Consider the following 15,673-nt stretch of genomic DNA (forward strand, 5'->3'; position numbering starts at 1 on the left):
AGCCGATCAGACAAATTAGCAATCATTTCTCTGACACGCTGCGTGTAAATTGGACTGCGCACCATGGCTTCCAATTCAGCCAAATGCACTTCTTGTTTCTTTATCAATACTTGCATATGCATTGTTGAATACTAATGATTGTTTTAAAAGTATTCATTTTTTTATATGCCTCCTCCAGGGAACAATAATGCCATGGTTAGGATTCATCCCGAGATATGCTCCTTTGTACAATTTAAATCTGTTATTTTTAGCATAGGTGTTATCTGTTCATCAGATTTTTGTATTTAGGTCACCTTTCTGGCTGTTTATACAGAACAAATTAAAGTTTTCTTCATTGCATTGGATTAACATTCACTTCACTGCTACACTTGAAAAAGTTGAAAATGTCTATGCATTTAATTTGACTGTCTGCCTCCAGATGAAAAAGTCTGCACTTCATTTGACGTGGGAACTTGTTCGTATTTATTCATGGTGAACGGCTGTCTCTTACTGAAATTTTAATTTATTTATTTGAGCCAGAGGACATTGATAACAAGAGTTGCCACCAATGACTGTATGGTTCCTACTGATAACAGACAGCGTTAACACAGTGGTTGTAGAAACATCTCAGAGAAGCTGTTCTGACTGAGGCTGTGGGAGATGATGCTGGATAATCTTCTGTGCTGTTTGTCATCTTTGTCTAAAAGTTGTTGTTTTGGTTTTGTTCAGCCAGTGATACAAATGTAGATCTCATTATAGGGTTGTGACGGTCAATGTTTTTTGGGTGTTTTGGCAAAGCAGGAAGTAAAATATGTGCTGTGATATGTTGATTCAACTCAACTGATATTACAAAAAAATACATTCCATTGCATGAGCCACATCAGTTAACATAATTTGAACATTCTACATTACCATAGAAATTACTACATCACAATACCAGGCATCCATTGCGAGTGTACCCATGAGTTTACCAGTCAAATTGCCAGGGTAGAGGTTCCATGCTCGTTTTAGTCATTCAATTTCTATGTGTGCCATAGCCGCGGCAAGATGTTTTGAGTTGGGGGTGCTGACCACGGTGGGCTGGACAGCAACATAATAAACTAAAGCACTGATCATTGTGAACGAACTCAGAATGACTGCTAAGGCTTTATCAATCAATTAAATAGGTAGCCTAGCTTACAAAACTAAAACAATCCGTTCAAATCAAAAGGCCTGATTAACATGACATCAAAAACGCAGCCACATCCCGAGTCCCCGGTGCCGACACATTCAGAAATCAAAAGATGGTTTAGTATTTAGTTTAAAAGCTCTGACGAAGGCCAAGAGAACATGAAACACTTTTCAGTGAGAAAACAGAAATCCACTTCGGGTAAAAAAATTAATGTAAAATGCATCATATCGGCTGTATTTTGAAAGTTATTTATCTTGACAACTTGATTGCTGACATGGAAAAGATTTTGGGACTATATCAATGGACTAATGGAAAATGCCAAAAGTTCGTTTTTGGGTGGAGTTTTCCTTTAAGCTCACAAATCAAACACAGGGCAAAAAGAAAACCACATTTTGCGGGTGTTATCTAAAAAGGGAACAATTTTAGCAATATTAAGAAAATGACACCCTGTTAAAAGGGAGAAAACGGTGAGCAGTCATATTGATGAGAAAGACGCACCTGTTTCGGTAGCACGAGTCGCAGCTCAAATGGTGCTTGCAGTCCTTCATTTAGCAAATTAGGTAGGCTACCTAATAGCTAAAGATGTTCTATTATATTGCTCAGTGTCACGTCCGTCGTCTAAAGGATTGGACCAAGGTGCAGCGTGGTATGCGTACATAGTCGTTTATTATATAAACACAGACAAAATAACAAAATCCACCAGAACGTGACGTTCAAAAGGCTAAACATCCAACAAGCCAAACTGAAACAAGATCCCACAACATAGGTAGGCAAAATGGCTACCTAAGTATGATCTCCAATCAGAGACAACGATCGACAGCTGCCTCTGATTGGGAACCACACCCGGCCAACATAGAAATACACATTCTAGATAATCACATAGAAATTCACACCCTGACCAAACCAACTAGAGATCTCTATGTCAGGGCGTGACAGTACCCCACCCCCAAAGGTGCGGACTCCGGCCGCAAAACCTGACTCATTAGGGGAGGGTCCGGGTGGGCATTTAGCCTCGGTGGCGGCTCCGGCTCCGGGCGTGACGTCAAACTTACTGACCTCTCCTTTTCTGGCTCCCCGTTGCACGCCTGGTCCGGTCTGGACCCTGGCGTGATGCTTCCCCTCTCAGTCCTCCCATGATGCACCAAGCCCTGTCTGGACCCTGGTGTGGGATGCCCCGACCCTGGAGAGGGGCTGACGTCTGGGCCTGGACCGGAAATCCTCCCGTGATGCACCAAGCCCTGTCTGGACCCTGGTGTGGGAGGCCCCGACCCTGGAGAGGGGTTGACGTCTGGTTCTGGCTCTGCAGTCCTGTCTGGACCCTGGTGTGGGAGAGTAGACGACCGGACCCGGTCTCGGCACCGGTGGAGCGGACTGCTCTGGCACTGGAGTGGAGCAGCTGACCGGAGCTGTGAAGGCGCCCTGGCGCCACAGTGCGCAACGCCGGTGCATAGCCTGGTGCCTGCACGGTCACACACTCCTCAAAGCGAGTGCGGGGAGTTGGCTCTGCTCTGCAACCTGGCTTCGCCAGCATCTGCTCTAAGTACTGAACTCTCTGTTGCTGAAGGGTTAACTCCTCTCTCAGCTCCTCCAGTGCATCCACTGACTCCATCTCCCTGTGAGCCTCCTGTAGCACCTCCCTCTGAAGGGAGATCTCCTGCTCCCTCTGAGCTAACAGCCCCCGTAAGGTGGTGGTCTCCTCTCCTCTCTGTGCTGAGCTGCAGGTCTTGGAGGGCCTCTACTATAGCGGCCTCCTCCTCCTCCACAGTCAGCCTTTTCACGGCCTCCTGCTGCTTCGTCGACCACCCCGTGTGCCCCCCCCCCCAGGTTGCCTCTCGGGCCTCCTTCGTCGTTGTGCACTTCGGCGTCGCCGTTGATCCTCTCCTGCCTGGGCTTCTTCCTTTGCCCAGGGTCCTTTACCGGCTAATATCTCCTCCCATGTCCAAAATGTCTTCCCCACCTGTGTCCAGGGTGTCTGTTCCTCCTGGCCACACTGCTTGGTCCGTTGGTGGTGGGATCATCTGTCATGTCCGTCGTCTAAAGGATTGGACCAAGGTGCAGCGTGGTATGCGTCGTTTATTATATAAACACAGACAAATAACAAAATCCACCAGAACGTGAAGTTCAAAAGGCTAAACCTCCAACAAGCCAAACTGAAACAAGATCCCACAACATAGGTAGGCAAAATGGCTACCTAAGTATGATCCCCAATCAGAGACAACGATCGACAGCTGCCTCTGATTGGGAACCACACCCGGCCAACATAGAAATACACATTCTAGATAATCACATAGAAATTCACACCCTGACCAAACCAACTAGAGATCTCTATGTCAGGGCGTGACACTCAGCTCAGTTTCTGATTAATAAACAATAACATTCAAGTAAAACCCAGCCCTGAAACGAAAACAATTTACACATCATTTCATAGGAAAAAACACGTCATTGGCACAAAGCAAGCAGTTCGGTTTTGTCACTTCAACCCCAAATATATCATACTTTGACTTAAACGATGACTTATTGCCCGACCATCCCGTCTTCAGTCAGCTGTTCGTTCCACACCATTAAAAAATATAGATTCTTATTTTTAACGGTTATGACTGTTATTTTATTTTCATGACGGTCTTCATCCATAACCGTCGGTTACACGGTTATACGGTACTTGTGCCAGCCTAACTCATGTAGCAGCCAGATCACGAAGGAGATCAGGTTCCTCAGTAGCCCAGGGACAGGTTTACAGATTAGCTGCCTTCTGCTAGCTGCCACACAACAACACACTAATACACCCTACTGCTGGTGTTACCAATTATGATATACAGTGAGGGAAAAAAGTATTAGATCCCCTGCTGATTTTGTACGTTTGCCCACTGACAAAGAAATTATCAGTCTATAATTTTAATGTTAGGTTTATTTGAACAGTGAGAGACAGAATAACAACGAAAAAAATCCAGAAAAACGCATGTCAAAAATGTTATAAATTGATTTGCATTTTAATGAGGGAAATAAGTATTTCACCCCCTCTCAATCAGAAAGATTTCTGGCTCCGAGGTGTCTTTTATACAGGTAACGAGCTGAGATTAGGAGCACACTCTTAAAGGGAGTGCTCCTAATCTCAGCTCGTTACCTGTATAAAAGACACCTGTCCACAGAAACAATCAATCAATCAGATTCCAAACTCTCCACCATGGCCAAGACCAAAGAGCTCTCCAAGGATGTCAGGCACAAGATTGTAGACCTACACAAGGCTGGAATGGGCTACAAGACCATCGCCAAGCAGCTTGGTGAGAAGGTGACAACAGTTGGTGCGATTATTCGCAAATGGAAGAAATACAAAATAACTGTCAATCTCCCTCTGCCTGGGGCTCCATGCAAGACCTCACCTCGTGGAGTTGCGATGATCATGAGAACGGTGATGAATCAGCCCAGAACTACACCGGAGGATCTTGTCAATGATCTCAAGGCAGCTGGGACCATAGTCACCAAGAAAACAATTGGTAACACACTACGCCGTGAAGGACTGAAATCCTGCAGCGCCCGCAAGGTCCCCCTGCTCAAGAAAGCACATATACATGCCCATCTGAAGTTTGCCAATGAACATCTGAATGATTCAGAGGAGAACTCGGTGAAAGTGTTGTGGTCGATGAAACCAAAATGGAGCTCTTTGGCATCAACTCAACTTGCCGTGTTTGGAGGAGGAGGAATGCTGCCTATGACCCCAAGAACACCATCCCCACCGTCAAACATGGAGGTGGAAACATTATGCTTTGGGGGTGTTTTTCTGCTAAGAGGACAGGACAACATCAAAGGGACAATGGACAGGGCCAGGTACCATCAAATCTTGGGTGAGAACCTCCTTCCCTCAGCCAGGGCATTGAAAATGGGTCGTGGATGGGTATTCCAGCATGACAATGACCCAAAACAAGCGGTCAAGGCAACAAAGAAGTGGCTCAAGAAGAAGCACATTAAGGTCCTGGAGTGGCCTAGCCAGTCTCCAGACCTTAATCCCATAGAAAATCTGTGGAGGGAGCTGAAGGTTCGAGTTGCCAAACGTCAGCCTCGAAACCTTAATGACTTGGAGAAGATCTGCAAAGAGGAGTGGGACAAAATCCCTCCTGAGATGTGTGCAAACCTGGTGGCCAACTACAAGAAACATCTGACCTCTGTGATTGCCTACAAGGGTTTTGCCACCAAGTACTAAGTCATGTTTTGCAGAGGGGTCAAATACTTATTTCCCTCTTTAAAATGCAAATCATTTTATAACATTTTTGACATGCGTTTTTCTGGATTTTTTTGTTGTTATTCTGTCTCTCACTGTTCAAATAAACCTACCATTAAAATTATAGACTGATCATTTCTTTGTCAGTGGGCAAACATACAAAATCAGCAGGGGATCAAATACTTTTTTCCCTCACTGTATATATGGAGAAGAATGGGAACACAGTGTCAATAAAATATTATGGAAGCCTCCACCCTTTAGAATATAGTCTGCCTGTCATATCAATTTCTGCTCATCTTCATATTATTAATGCTTCTGTTCCTAGAGTCAAGTAGTGCTACATGCCAAGCCTGTATTTAGGTTGGGTGAAACCCTGAGAGGTGGGCTGCATATTAAGACATTCCTCAAAAGGAAAAGTAATCCCTCTTTCTTCATTACTTTTCCTATCAATTATGTTTTCAGTGATGGCCAAAAGGCAAAACAGCACGTGTGGAGGTTATTTAGCTTTCCAATGAATTGAATTTTGGAGCAGTGTGGTGCTTCGGTTTCCATAACCATGAAAGAATTGTGCATTCACTCAACCCACACTTTTTTTCTAGCCTTCCAAAGCAAAGTTCAGTTTTTCGATCCAAAAGTGAAAATTGATTTTGTGTTCAGTCAAGTGAATGCAGAATTACTTGTAATGTTGACTGTGTGTGACTGTACTGACTATATCATTACAATGGAGTAAACCTACTGTAACCTGACTGTAACACAGTGAAGTAGTCTATATGTATCAATGTGTTGTTTGTGATTTTCTGAAACATAGAAATTCAAGCACATCGAGGATAATGGCAACATTCAACCGTTACTATAAAATTGTGTTAGACGGCAAACATGTTGAATTCCATTGTAAGCAGTTGCAGAGAAAAAATGAATAGAAATGTCATATACTTAATGGTAGAAAAATCGAGATTAATAAAATGCAAATGAAGTGGTTATGGCGTGATTAAATATGATGGATATTTAAATGAGAATGCCTTTTTCATGTGTGGGGATAAGTGGCCTTTCAGCGCCCGCAGCTCTTTCTTCTCTCTGCTGATTGGCTACTTGCTGATAGGATGTACTCTCCGTATTCCACAGAAATTATTCATTGAATATCATTAAACCTCTAAAACTTTAAGCATTGAATGTATTATAACTGCACCTGCAGCACTCGACAGAGTTAGAAAGTATTGCCTGTTCTGTATTATAACAAACAATTTTCTATTCAAAATTCAAGTTTCATGTCATGAGTAGGTAGAGTTAAGAATAAGAATGGGGTTTTATAATATAACAACATATAATATTCCTTTTTAAAATATTCATTTTTTGAGTTCTATTAGATGAACTTGCAAGACTTGCAAGACAAGATTAGAGTCTAGGATCCTGAATTAATTCATCGGAAATGATCACAAGTATTTTGGGAGAAATAATGCAGCTGGCCTTTGACATGTCCATCTGGCCTGTGTAGAGGTGTACTGTCTGTTGCCCAGTGCAGTAAGACCCCTGCCTGTCTCTCTCTCTGTCCGTGTGCAGAGGTGTGTCCGGTGCCCTGCAGTGCCCACAGTGTGTGTGTGGGAGGGAAGTGCCAGTGTGAGGAGGGCTGGGAGGGGCCAGGCTGTGACCTGCAGGCCTGCCACCCCCGCTGCAAGGAGCATGGCCAGTGTAAGAACGGACAGTGTGAGTGCCACCCCGGCTGGGAGGGAGAACACTGCAGCATCGGTGAGTCCCGCCCCCCGAGGACCAACACTACCACAGGAGGTTAATACACAGAGCGTGTAATGTGACTCTAGTAGCTATTGCTCTGTTTAGAAACCTAGGGGCTGATTTACTTTACCAAGACTTGATGGTGTTTTAGCATGTCTTAAACTGTGATCACGCTTTACTAATGTACTAATGAAAGATGTGTGAACCACTGATTTTTGCAGATACACATCAATGAATATGTACTCCATTTGAGTGCATATTTTCTATCACCACACATTGTAAATACTGTAGCAGTTTAGCAGACCATTAGCTATCCCAGTGAATCATCCATCTGCTGTATAATTTAGACGCACAGTTGTCAGATGGAACACAGTCATTCTTGCCCGGTTATTCAATTCATCTGCTAGAAGAAAACAGGTACCAAACCTTGCTAGGCATTTAGAGGGAGCGAGGCGGGGTGTTTAGGAGGGTAACATGTTACCATGTGTCTTAGAGCCACTGGCTGGGGTTCAATGATGTCAGTGCCCTGCCTGTCTGTTATACAATTTATCCACTTCGTTGCTGTTATTTGAGAATGAAAACTCAGAGTAACAATGAAACTGTTGGTTGTGCCAGGCGAATTTTCCATCAGCCATGGCCTCTTCCCTAGAGTGGAGGCATTTTTATTTTCTTGCAACTGAATAATTTGCTCCCCAAGTTCGAACGCACTCAATTAATGTGAGTACACCTTGATAGAACACTGAAGTTTGTCATCTGGGACTCATGGAATTGGGTACTGCCAAGTGACTGAAAAGCACATTTTATAAAAGAACCGGAAGATATTTTTTCACTTCAGAAATGCAAGAAAACAATCCTGTGAAATCGTTTCACTTGCCTTTAGAGATGTGGAATTGGAGATGGGCTCTGTGTCTCTGTGGATGTGTGAATCAAATCATAAAGCTTAGCTCCTGGCACGTTAATAGGCTGTAATTATCTCTTCATGTGCCTTGGTGCTAGCATATTTTCTCTGAGGCTCAGAAATCTAATCTCACACACTTTTTTCTTTCTTCCTTTTATCTTCATGTGGTATATAGCACATTACCTGGATCTCGTTGTTAAAGGTAAGATGCCCTCTCATTCTTTAGGATGGAATTGTTTCAAAGCATCAGGGGTTTTTGAATGGTATTCCTACTACCAAAGCACATTCATTGAGATGTTAATTAATTCTGAGGAGAAAGTATGATGCCCAAACCAATGGCAGATCATTCACCATATTCAATTTAATGTGAGATGGAATATAACAAAATATGTAACAAATGTTTTGGAATGGCCAGACATCTGGATTTTATGTAAATGAAAAGCGTAGCAGCATCTGTCCCCATCTCCTTAATCATGAGGCATGACTGGCAGTGTTCTGATGAACAGACTGTCTGTCTTCTCTCTCTCTCTCTCTCTCTCTCTCTCTCTCTCTCTCTCTCTCTCTCTCTCTCTCTCTCTCCATCCATCCATCCATCCATCCATCCATCCATCCATCCATCCAGACGGCTGTCCAGGCCTGTGCAATGGCCACGGTCGCTGCACCCTGGAACAGAGCGGGTGGCACTGTGTGTGCCAGGCGAGCTGGAGCGGCATGGGATGCAACGTCGTCATGGAGACCGAGTGTGATGACAACGCCGACAACGACGGAGGTAAGGTCCCTGTGGAGGGTGGCCTGTCTGTGGCTCAATAATGATTAATGACTTGACCTCCTTCGCCGGTGAAGGTCAGGAGGAGGAAATATTTAGGACTCCTCTTCTCCATCCCGACATCTGAGCCAACAAGCCTTTCCCGCTCGCTTCATTTTCCGTTTGTTAAATCTCACCACCGTAGTCGACATCGCTCACTACAGTAGTCGACATCGCTCACTACAGTAGTCGACATGGCTCTCAGACCAAGGAGACCTCTAGGTTTTCTCTCAGTGATTTGCTGATGGTATGCTGCCTGCTGCTTGGCTCCTCTAAAGCATTAATGCTTGAGTGTAGAGCCCCTGGTGTTCCAGTGAACAAGGAACCAGATATGAGGCTTTGGAACTCAGGTTCAAGGCCCATGTCTTTGAGGGGAACATGTAAAAGATGGAGAAAGATACCCAACAGTGGAGGCCATTTGTGCAAGAAAGGGTAACCAATTGTGCACTGACTTACATCACGTTTTTGATGTTTCAAAGTTTAAAAAGTTTACAATGATGTAATATGAAGTGTAATACATGTAATGTATGAAAATGTATGCACTCACTAACTGTAAGTCGCTCTGGATAAGAGCGCCTGCTAAATTACTAAAATATAAAAATGTAAATGTAATGTAATGTAGTAGTTACTGTAGTTTAGTATGATACATTAACTATCATACTTCTGTATGAGCACCATGTCTCATCTAGTGCATGAGTTAGCTTCTTAATGTAAATGTATATTTTTATATGAGGTGTAAATTGGCTACATCAGACTGCATTTATTTCCTTTGTGTGGCAAAGGAGATAAAAACATAATACTGTGTACTGTACAGTCAAGCTACCATCTGGAAAAAGGTTTGGTTTGGAATGTTCCGTGATCTCCTTTACCTAAAAAAAAAAGTTATGTTTACGATAATGCAATATGAGGTGTAATATGAAGAAATTAAGAGTAATTATGAATACTGTACATTCATTTAAAGTGACAGTCTACAAAATGTGTGAGCACTATGTCTCATCCAATTCCACTACATGAGTCAGATGTTTAAAGGTGCAATATGCATTACCTGGTTGCTAAAATTCTAATAGTTTGCCTAATATCAGTTTATGTAACAAAACAGAGAATCATTTTACCAGCTAAACCGCTGTGAAATATATTTTCATTAACCAAAAATATTGTATTTTGAGCTGTTTGAAGCTGGTGTACAAAACCGAAAGTAATAGAGCAAAAACTAAACTTAAGAACGGGAAGCATAGAAATAGCGCACATGGAATAGACTTGCTTTCAATGAGAATGATAGATCTATAACTCACATTTCTATGTGAATTTGGTCAGGTCGCCCAAAAAGTTACATATTGCAGCTTTAATTCAAATGTACTTCTTTATATAAGGTGCTAATTGGCTACATTCGACAGTGTTTAGTTCCTTTGTATGTGCAGACAGAAGTGGTAGAGAAGGTAGGAGCATAATATTGTGTACAGTCTGTTAGTCTAGCCAGTGTCTGGAAACAGGGAGATGTGTTTGGAGCGTGAACTCTTTACCTCACCAACTCCTCATGTTTTCTCAGCTCTGGCTGGTAGCACTTAAAAGAAACACCATTATCTCTTACCTTCAGAGTTCTTAATCAGGTTCTTTATCCCAGTAAGCCTCTAGATAGAAGCATGCCAGCTTCTTCACTTTTACAAGTCTTCCTTCTTTGATAATTTTCACAGTTGCTCTAGCCGTGTTAGTGTGATAAGGCAAATAGTGCAGCGTGATGTTAATGTATCTTTATTTGTTTGTAGATCATAAATCATGCACTGTATTTTCTTTCCTAACCCAATACAATAGAAAACAAATTCACAATTCAGCTCAGTAATGTGCCGGCAGCCTGGGCAGTAAACCTTCACTGTATTATTCTACAACCTAATTTAGTTTACACACGGCAGCTATGTCTCTCCCTTCAAAGATGTGACAACGCATTGTGTGTGAGTTCTTATGACTGATGGGAATCTTGGATGATGTACAGGCCTGCCTTTAATGTAGAGGGAAATTGTACGAGGCTCAAATTAGCCAGACACTCCAACAAAGGAGAGGAGGAAATAATCACCCCATGCCAATTACTTCCCCAAGCCAATATATATACGTCAGAATCCCAGAACACATTCCTATTTTCATCTCATCTGAACTCCATTAGAAATGCCATTTATATTCCAAATGAGGCCTCGTCAAAGGCATTGGTTGGAAAAACTAAATGGCAAATGATCACCTGGAAAAGAGCAGCGATTAAGAGAAAATATAATTACTTTTCCAACCAGCTGTAAATGAGTTGCTATAACCACAAATGACCATCCAGCCGTCATTATGAACACGGTGGCTGTGCACTGCTGATGCACAGTGCTTTGTTTTACTTTTGCAGCTGTGTATTAATTATACAACATTAGTTCAGGAACATGGATAGCAATTCTCCCCAAAATAAAAATTGTCTTCATTATTTTATTGCATTGTTTGTTTGTTGATTATGTAAATAAGGTGGCAATGGCAGGTACAGTAGAGCTGTCATTGTTCTCAGATACAGTATTGTAGGGAGATGTTCTATACAGTATTGTAGTGAGATGTTCTATACAGTATTGTAGTGAGATGTTCTATACAGTATTGTAGTGAGATGTTCTATACAGTATTGTAGTGAGATGTTCTATACAGTATTGTAGTGAGATGTTCTATACAGTATTGTAGTGAGATGTTCTATACAGTATTGTAGTGAGATGTTCTATACAGTATTGTAGTGAGATGTTCTATACAGTATTGTAGTGAGATGTTCTATACAGTATTGTAGTGAGATGTTCTATACAGTATTGTAGGGAGATGTTCTATACAGTATTGTAGTGAGATGTTCTATACAGTATTGTAGTGAGATGTTCTATACAGTATTGTAGTGAGATGTTCTATACAGTATTGTAGTGAGATGTTCTATACAGTATTGTAGTGAGATGTTCTATACAGTATTGTAGTGAGATGTTCTATACAGTATTGTAGTGAGATGTTCTATACAGTATTGTAGGGAGATGTTCTATACAGTATTGTAGTGAGATGTTCTATACAGTATTGTAGTGAGATGTTCTATACAGTATTGTAGTGAGATGTTCTATACAGTATTGTAGTGAGATGTTCTATACAGTATTGTAGTGAGATGTTCTATACAGTATTGTAGTGAGATGTTCTATACAGTATTGTAACCAGCAAAATGAATACATTGTGGTTATGACCGGTGCAGTTAGAGTCAACCCTGCCAACCAGCTAATAGCTGGGCACAATGCCTCCCTTACTTTGGCAGTCCAGCGCTGAATGGGGATGTTATGGCTCTTGGCCCAGTAGTTATGCTGTTGTGTTGGTCAGTCGTTTACTGAATACATTTTCTTTGGCACATACTGTATATAACTTATTATTTTCTGTTAGCGTACCTAAAATGTTATTCTGAATTAATTCCACATTGCACATATTTGCCATCTGTGGTATGTAACCATACTTTTAAAACGTGTTATGAGAAAGCGTTGCGGAAGGTGTGTACAAAAGACCAAGAGACATTATTCTGCTTTTAATTACCAATGTACTTTTGCTGTTGTGTGGCATTCAATGCCAGCAATGTGATGAATGTCAACATTCACTTAAGCACTATTGAAACTGTCTGTCTGAGAGTAGTCTATGGATTTAATGGACCCAACGTGCTACCGTTGCTCAGACCCACACATATTAGACATTGAAGAGAACATCGTTAAGAAGGTACTGTACTGCAATTATAGAGCAGCAAGTAAGTACAGTATTAAGACTGTATAAATCAGAGGGGCATTTTGCTCCTTTTCAGGTATGAACTATATATATTGTTATTCATCAGCTTCTCCACATTTTTCAAGTTTAAATCATCACAGCTTGTGTGTCTAACTGATCTTCATTACTGTGTGTTAAAGGCGCAATAGGGTGGGGTGGATGTACTTCCACTTAGGAGAAACATTATCCATTTATTCTATACATTTGGAAATTTGAGAGATTTCACAAGGTCCTCTGTGCTTTGAATGTTATTTAACTCTTCTACCTGTATAACATTGGGAGCCTGAGATACTGTACAGTGTAGACTTAGCTGTGATGATGTTGTGTTATTGTGTTGGTGTAGATGGCCTGACGGACTGTGTGGACCCGGACTGCTGCCAGCAGCCTAGCTGTCACAGTGGGCCTCTGTGCCAGGGCTCCCCGGACCCCCTGGACCTAATTCAGCAGAGCCAGACCCCCTACGCCTCGCTCCTCTCACGCCTCTTCTACGACCGCGTACGCTTCCTGATTGGAAAGGACAGCACCCATGTCTTCCCTGGAGACATCCCATTCGACAGCAGGTAGAATAGATAATATAGCGGATACAATTTACCTCTGGTACCGCAGGAATAGCTTGTTATATACTGTAGAGTTATAATTGCCACTGAAGTACAGATACACAGCTATTTGTAGGCTACCTCAGTACTCTGTATGGATATAGCGCATTTGCCTTTGTCAACTGAACTGGAAAACACTGTAACTTGTTATAGTATGATTAAAATACCCAGTGAACTAAAACCTTGCTCTCTCCTAGCCGAGCCTCAGTGATCCGGGGGCAGGTGGTGGCACTAGATGGGACCCCACTGGTGGGGGTGAACATCAGCTTCCAGCAGTACCCTGCATTTGGCTTCTCTGTCAGTCGCCAGGATGGCAGGTAGGTAGACAGTGGTCTGGTATTGTATTGTGGATACTAGAGTAAATTGGCTTAATATGATGCTTTGCCACTGCTGATTGTGTGTTTGTGTGGATTCTGTTCCTGTAGTTTTGACCTGGTGGCTGCAGGGGGCATCTCAGTCTCCCTGATTTTCCAGAGGGCTCCCTTCCTCATGCAGAAACGCACCGTCTGGTTACCATGGAACCAGTTTGTGGTTGTAGAGAAGGTCACCATGGCGAGGGTGGAGTCTCGCCCCCCTGTGTGTGACCTGAAGAACCTGGTCAGTCCGTACCCCATCGTCCTCCCCTCCCCTCTCATCCGCTTCGCCAGCACCTGTGAGGAGCGAGGCCCAGCCATCCCTGAGCTGCAGGTACAGTAGATGGCCCACTCACCAGTCAGTAAATACATCATATATACAGTCTCAGGGGTGCTCGGTCAGCTTTCAATTACCACCTATACTAAACCATTTCCATAATGCATACATCTCTACTCACAATATCATTTTATGATGACTTCCAGGTGTACATTAAAAAATTGTTGTTTTTATTCCAATTCCTGCATTTTTCTTTATTCTGGATCCTGTCTAATTTTCACCTGGCTCATATTGTACCTGTGAAATCATCTTAGAATCTCACACTAATCAGTTGCCGGGGCGATTTATTCCCAGAGCTGCCATCTGCTCGCTATCTTCTACCTCGATCCCACTGATATTCCTACCTCAGCTTTGGAACTGTGTTTTGCAGATTGTAGACTTCCTAGTTTGTTGTGGGAGATAATGAAACTGATAGTGATTTTAATGAGGACCCAGTTCAGAGTGATTGAAGCTGTGAGCAATGAAGGGTGGGAGTGGCGGTTAGATCATCAGCAGTAATTAAAATGTCCTCCTGTACACTGCTAATGATATAGAATATAGATGTAATTTAGTATTCCAGGGGCATCGTGTATGCAGAATAAAGTTCCAAAAGTGTAAAAAGTATAGTGTTATTTTGATTTGATTTTAAGAAAGTGATATATAGTACTTGCTAGTATATCTTGGAGCGAGTACAAACACCAGGTGATCAAAGATACTTTACTGAAAAACTTGAAAGATGTTTCTATACGTAGTTTGTATCCTCTGGCTTGTGAAGCCTTTCCAACTGCTGGTAACCAATAGCACATAATAACAGCAGCCAAAATCATTTCTCCTCCTCCTCAGGCTGTCCAAGAGGAGATCACCATCCCTGGCAGTTTCTTAAAGCTCAGCTACCTGAGCACTCGCTCCCCTGGCTACAAGTCTCTGTTCCGCATCATCTTAACCCACTCCATCATCCCCACTGGCCTGGCTAAGGTGCACGTGTCCACCGCCATCGAGGGACGACTCTTTCAGAAGTGGTTCCCTGCCGCCCCCAACCTGGTCTACGTCCTGGCCTGGAACAAGACTGATGTCTATGGGCAGAAAGTGGTGGGCCTGGCCCAAGCTCTGGGTAAGATCATATGGAGCATTTGAATCATGTCTTGTCAAGTACATTCAGATTCCCTGTAGAACAAATATAATGTGCTGTATTTCACTCCTTTGACAATTTTCACCCAAGGGATGAAAGCAAGCAACATGCTCCATGGGTAACTGTAGCTAATGGCAAATAAAAATCTCTAAAGACAGTATTACATTCAGCAGTGTAACAGCAGAACAGCATGTTACTTCTGTTCTACTTTATCTTTAGATAATACAATCAAACAGAGCTCTAAAGACATTGTCAGTGGGTTAATGGTCAGTAGTATGAAAGACTGAGAGATTTTTCAAGGGCCACATATAAGCTTTTTTTATCAGTGGTTGATTTAGTGTGCTGGCTGCCTTTTGGGAACTACAGCTCTGATGCATTGTTGCAATTTGTCTTAATGGAGGGAGTGTTACAAATCTAACTGGAACAGAAAGCAGGGGCCACTCTTATCTCTTTCACACACTGTGAGGATGTCTCTCTTGATTGCTCTCCATGCCTTGCATTACTGTCAGATAGCAGAGTGTTTCTTGATTGCATTGGCTGGTGTGCATGTGTTGGAATCCTTTCTCACTGACTACACAGTTTCATCTGTGTGTATTCAGCTCCTTGATGGTGGATATGAGGCACTGTGGTTAATAGTCTGTGATATAAATAGGAAGTCCTGGAGATGTTACGGCCCGTTTATCTATAAATAACATCGAACAC

General features: G+C 42.5%; 1 protein-coding gene across 1 annotated transcript in view; it reads left to right on the forward strand.

The window, feature by feature from the left end:
* LOC121579948 (teneurin-1) overlaps positions 1-15,673 on the forward strand; it is a 218,412-nt gene that overhangs the window by 163,586 nt on the left and 39,153 nt on the right. The window contains exons 12-17 of the mRNA XM_041894959.2: positions 6,921-7,106; positions 8,612-8,758; positions 12,921-13,137; positions 13,371-13,490; positions 13,599-13,860; positions 14,686-14,953. Coding sequence (XP_041750893.1) covers positions 6,921-7,106; positions 8,612-8,758; positions 12,921-13,137; positions 13,371-13,490; positions 13,599-13,860; positions 14,686-14,953 — 1,200 coding nt within the window. The remainder of the gene's footprint in view (positions 1-6,920; positions 7,107-8,611; positions 8,759-12,920; positions 13,138-13,370; positions 13,491-13,598; positions 13,861-14,685; positions 14,954-15,673) is intronic.

Source organism: Coregonus clupeaformis, chromosome 13 (assembly GCF_020615455.1).
Source record: "Coregonus clupeaformis isolate EN_2021a chromosome 13, ASM2061545v1, whole genome shotgun sequence".
NCBI lineage: Eukaryota > Metazoa > Chordata > Actinopteri > Salmoniformes > Salmonidae > Coregonus > Coregonus clupeaformis.